We start from the raw sequence: 5,573 nt of genomic DNA on the forward strand, positions 1-5,573 counted from the left end.
GTGTGGTTATTATTATAAGCCCTAATTTTGCTCTGGGGATTTCTCACCCTAAAAAGAAAAAAAAAAGGAAAAGAGAAGAAAGAAAAAGCAGCAGCATCTGTAATTCAGTGCTTGCCATATCACAACCAGCAGCTTTTCTGGCTGAAGTTTGGTGCTACAAGTGATGTAATCAAAGCTGCTGAGGAGATTTTGACACAAAGCTGGATTATATTCTGTTGAATTCCAGGCTTCCAATATCCCCTTCCAGGTTTTACACAGGCATTACCCTGGCAGCACCGTGAGCCATTCTCCCTGCAAGCTGCAGAGCAGATGCCAGATCTGTAAGAATCAGGTCCTTCTTAGAAGAGCAAGAATAGACAAAGCCAGGGAAAAAAAAACCCAACCTACATAACAAACAAACCACAGAGATTCTGAAAAGCACAGTGTTTATTGTTACAAATCAAGGTAAGCCAAGCTTATTGCCCAGAGCTCTCTCAGCAGGGGGAGTAAAAGAAACATTTCTTCCCTGGCTTTTATCATGGGAACTTCTGTGCAGCTCATTTGGGAAGTGCCTCCTTCCCCTTCACAGCAAGGCAGGCACCCCTTTTATGTGTCACAGTGACAGGTGGCCTGAGGAGGTGCTGCAGAGGACACTATCAGCCAGTCCAAGCAATAGAAGTGCACTCTCAGCCTGTTCCAGCTGCTGTTCTCCTTGCTGGATTGTTCCTCTCAGGAGGGCATTGTCTGCCCCATGTTCTTCCAGCTCTTGGACACAAACAGATCCCTGCTCTTGGCAATGGTCACCAGGAGCCGTCCCACATAGTAACCATTCACCTGGCCCACACCATCATCCCTGCCCATGGACAGCAGGAATGTCAGTGACCCTGCAAAGGAGAGGTGGAGGTGTAAAACAACTCCCCTGCATCCACAGGGAACAGCACTCAGCATAGTTCTGCTAAGCTCATGAAGAAGAAGGCCCATTACCCAGCTAGATTTTTGAGACCAGATTGTTCACTTTGTGTTTGTTGTAGTTTAAGGGAGAAAGAAGGAAAAGGGAGTCATCTTGCTCCTGACATTTAATTGGACAGTGAGCAATTTCAAGAAAATAATTTTCATAAATAGCAGACTCCCACCAGTAGATTTATCAAGACATTCACCTGGCCCACACCATCATTCCTGCTCATGGAAAGCAGGAATGTCAGTGACCCTGCAAAGGACATGTAGAGGTGTAAGTGAAGCAACTGTTGTCTAGCTCCCCTGCATCCACGTGGAACAGCATCCAGCATAGTTCTGGTAAGTTTACATCAGTGCTCATGAAGAAGAAGGCCCATTACCCAGCTAGATTTTTGAGACCAGATTGTTCACTTTGTGTTTGTTGTAGTTTAAGGGGAGAAAGAAGGAAAAGGGAAGTCATCTTGCTCCTTAGATTTAATTGGACAATGAGCAATTTTAAGAAAAGAAAAGGAGTTTCATGAGTAGCAGACTACCACCAGTAGATTTATCAAGACCCTGGCCCACACCATCATTCCTGCCCATGGAGAGCAGGAATGTTGGTGATCCTGCAAAGGACATGTAGAGGTGTAAAACAACTGTTGTGTCCAGCTCCCCTGCATCCATGTGGAACAGCATTCAGCATAGTTCTGGTAAGTTTACATCAGTGCCCATTACCCAGCTAGATTTTTGAGACCAGATTGTTCAGTTTGTGTGTTTACTGTAGTTTAAGGGGAGAAAGAAGGAAAAGGGAAGTCATCTTGCTCCTGAGATTTAATTGGACAGTGAGCAATTTTAAGAAAAGAAAATAAGTTTCATGAATAGCAGACTCCCACCAGTATCAAGACATAAGTGAAGAAAGAACACATTGTGTGGCAGACTGACACAGGTAATTAATATCTACACTGTGTCTTTGGCAAGGACTAATGTGAAGCTGAGCTATAAGCTGATATTACCCCAGTTTTGAGTTCCTTCAGAGTGAATTCAGGGAGTTCAGAGTCTCATGAGAGTTGGGACAGCTGTTCCTTGCAGCTGACCTCCCTGACCTTACCTGGCTCATAGGTTTTGAGAGGCTTCTGTGTCAGGCTGTTGATGATATTTGTCACTGCGATGTTGGCATGGAGCCCAGCATGGTAGGCCATCTTGGGCTCCTTGAGATCTGCACAGTCCCCAATGGCATAGATGTTCTCGTAGCCTTCCACCTGGAGGTGCTTGTTAACTTTCAAAGCACCATTACTTGCCATTTTGTCACCTGTTTTGCCAAACAGAGGTTTTTAGAAGCAGCTCTGTGTTGCTTCTTGTGGCCTGAGACGCCAAAATGCTGCAGATGTAATTGACACAAAGTGAGGGATTGTTTTTCACCCTCTTTTCTATGTGTCAGGGTGCTTTTTGCCTTGCTGTAGTTAATCACTGCAGTCTCATGCAATGCACCCTTTGATATTTGGGTGGAATCACCCCTGCAGGTTGTACACAGTCCGTTCCCCACCTCACACCCTTCAGGCACCACACGCTGAAGAGCTGCTGCTTCTCCCCACGCCATGGTTTGGGTTTTTCCACTTACCAAATGCAGCAGCATATGCAGAAGAGTTAATCTTTATCCCTGTGCACAGCACCACCATGTCAACAACCACCTCAGTGCCCCTCTCTGTCCTCACTACCATGTCCTTCTGGAACTGGTTTGGCCTGAGGTTTTCTATGTCGCTGACCTTTTCACCTGTTGCAACAGAGAGCCCTGGGTCACAAACCTTTGCCAGGCTGTGGTTTCCAGCTAACCCAGAGGAACAGGAATTCAGGGAAGCCATGTGTAACCAAAAAAAGTCAGAAAGAGGACATCAGGAGATGCTTTGGCTAAAGGAAGAGCAGCCTGTAGGTGTTCAGAGGCATTGTTAAGGACATACCTAACAGCAGCCGGACTCCTTTCCTGAGGAGAATCTCTTTCACCACCTGACGGACACTGGGCAGCAGCTCCACGTCAGCCAGTGCAGTTTTTGAGTGAATGAGAGTGACCTGTTGGGGACAAAACAGCAAATGGGGACACGGGAACAGAAGAGGACTCCCGTGTGCAAGGTGGGAGCAGCTACAGCTCGCCTCCCTCCATCCTAACTGATCCCTGCAAGAACAAGGCAGGAAGGGGCACCCAGTGCCACAGTCCTGGCTGGTGGCTGGCTACAGGCTCAGCAACCAGGTGTGCAGTCATCTCAGGTGCCTCCAGCAGCAGCACCACGCAACAGTAGCAGAACCAGGATGCAATTAATTGTGATGGAGATGTTCCCACCTCTTTGTCTGGGTACTCGGTTTTGATCTCGGCAGCCATCTCCACTCCAGCAGCACCACCTCCCACCACCAGGATGCGCTGAGATTTCTCAACCTTCAAGAGAAAATTTGTGTTACAAGAGAACTGCAAAGGGCAGGAGGCAGACACCTTCAGTCACTCCATGAACATTCTGGGACACAGCACAGGCCCAACAGCAATAAACCTCTTAGCCCATGAAGAGGCAACAACAGAGGAGTGCCCTGTGCTCTCTTCCTGCCTACCCCTTTCAGGTTTCCCCTTCTGCTGGAGACGCCAGGATGAGCTCCTTGTCCTGGCTGCTCCCTGTTCCCTTTCTCTTAGACACAGGTGGCTCCAGATAGCCACAGTGGTATCTGGGACAGGGAGGCTGAACAAAGGCAGGCAGCATTTCCTAAGAGTGGATTCCTCACCTCTTTCACCATGTCCTCATAGGTCTGGATGGCACTTTCCATGCCAATGACTTGGTTGAACTTCCCAGGGAATGGCCCATCACTGCCTGTTGCAAGAATGAGATGGGAGTAGTGAAGCTCCTGGCAGGGCAGAAGGTAGAATGGGATATTAGACCTCTTAAAAACAGAGCCTAGAACGCAGTGCTGGCCTCCTAGGTGTTAGTCACTCATTCCCTCATCTCCATCCCTTGCTGGTAACCAGGCAAGTACTTGTCACTGTCGGGAAGTGACTTTAGGAAGAGACACAGGCCAGGTCACACCATGTAACTGTTCCTCAAGGTCTGAGCTAAGCACCATTCAGGTGAGTTGAGAGCTTTAAAGAAATTACCCCAAATTTACAGGGAATAACCTGATATTTATGGTGGACACTCACAGCTGGTTCCAGAGAATAACTTCTCTCCTGAACAGAGGTGAGATGCTCTGGCTGAAAAGTGTGATTGATGCTGCTGCTCTTGGCTCTTCCTGCAGTTAAATAAGGATCTGAGCCCCAGGTTTAATTGTTGAGCTCTAAATCCAGCTCTAATAATAAAAGCTCAGCTGAGCAGGAGAAGGGGTTGGGTATTTACTGCACACCCACATCCCAGCACAGCTGAAGGCCACTTAGCTCGGCTGGAAGGGACGGGGCTGTGCAGGAAAAGATGCCAAGTTGTGCAGGAGGATGGAACACACCCTGCTGAGGGCTGGCTGCCCGCACTAGCAGGTGACCCCGTGAGGCAGCCAGGGCATTGCAACACTCACCTCACCATCACTGAGCACCACTTGCTGCCTCTCGGGGTCTACGGCCACCACCTTGCCTTGTCGGAAGCTGTCCCCAAAGGTGACCGAGTAGGAGATGAAAGTCTTCTTGGCAAAGCCTGTGGGAAGAGGACACAATGGGAGAGCTCTCCTTCTCTGGGTGCTAACCACCCCCTCTTCTCTTCTCCCATCATGCTGTCCTTGCTCAGACAAAAGCATGGCAAATATCTGGGACTGTGGGCTGAGCTTCTGCTGGGTGTTATCTCTGCCCAGCAAGGAGCTTCAGGACTTGGCCTCAGATCAGATGATACTCTTGGCTAGATTGCTTTGTCTCTGCTCCTCATATCTCCTGTACTGGTTCACCAATTACTGTTTCTGTGGTCCTGGCAGTTTCTGGCTCAGTGTCAGAGGCTTTTTTCATGCAATCTGCCTCTCAGACCAAACTTTTGCTGTCGTTTTGATGCTTGTTCCAGCCTCAAACGTGTTACTTTATCCCTGAATTCCCCAGTGACTGGACTAATGGGGAGGGCCCAGGCAAGCCTGAGCACCTCTCTGCAGGGTTTTATCATCCAGGGCCTCACTGCTCCACATTTCAAGGGCCAGGGACAGAAAGCGATTGACTCACTCCTTCCAGCAGCTCTTGCTTTTAGCTTAGTCACCTTCTAAACTCTTGAAATAAAAAATAAAATAAAGGGGGATGGGGAGAGGAAGGGCAGGGAGGAAGAGAGATGGTCTGAGCAGTTTTTAGTCAGTTTTCCCAGCTGATGTGCAATTAGCTTAACCACAGACGGGCTGTGGGTCCTCCCGGTGCCAAGCATTTGTTTTCCAGATGGAAAACATCAGCTCTTTCACCATCGCAGGGCGGAGGAGGCGGTGCGAGCCCGCGCTCCCTGCCGCTCCCCGCGTCCCTGCGCAGGTGCCGGTGGGACAGGGGGGCTGCCCGAGCCCTTACCGCTCTCCACGGCGGCCCGGAGCGCGGCCACGTTGTGATGGAAAGCATCTCTCACGTCCACCAGCACGAAGGGGACGGCCCAGGACTGGAGCAGGCTGGCGGCCGCCGTCCCTCCGAAGCCGCCCCCGACCACCACGACCCGCACGGACTCGTCCAGGGACAGGCGGGCGCCCAT

General features: G+C 49.8%; 1 protein-coding gene across 1 annotated transcript; it reads right to left on the minus strand.

Annotated features, from left to right (window-relative positions):
* Positions 1-408: 408 nt before the first annotated feature.
* Positions 409-5,573, minus strand: AIFM2 (apoptosis inducing factor mitochondria associated 2). The gene is made up of 8 exons (XM_059477299.1): positions 5,399-5,573; positions 4,450-4,565; positions 3,673-3,792; positions 3,245-3,337; positions 2,868-2,976; positions 2,531-2,683; positions 2,021-2,221; positions 409-863 (listed from the first exon to the last, which is right to left on the minus strand). Exons 1-8 carry the CDS (start codon positions 5,571-5,573, stop codon positions 709-711), a joined length of 1,122 nt encoding a protein of 373 aa, XP_059333282.1. The 3' UTR covers positions 409-708.

This window comes from Ammospiza nelsoni, chromosome 8, assembly GCF_027579445.1.
Source record: "Ammospiza nelsoni isolate bAmmNel1 chromosome 8, bAmmNel1.pri, whole genome shotgun sequence".
NCBI lineage: Eukaryota > Metazoa > Chordata > Aves > Passeriformes > Passerellidae > Ammospiza > Ammospiza nelsoni.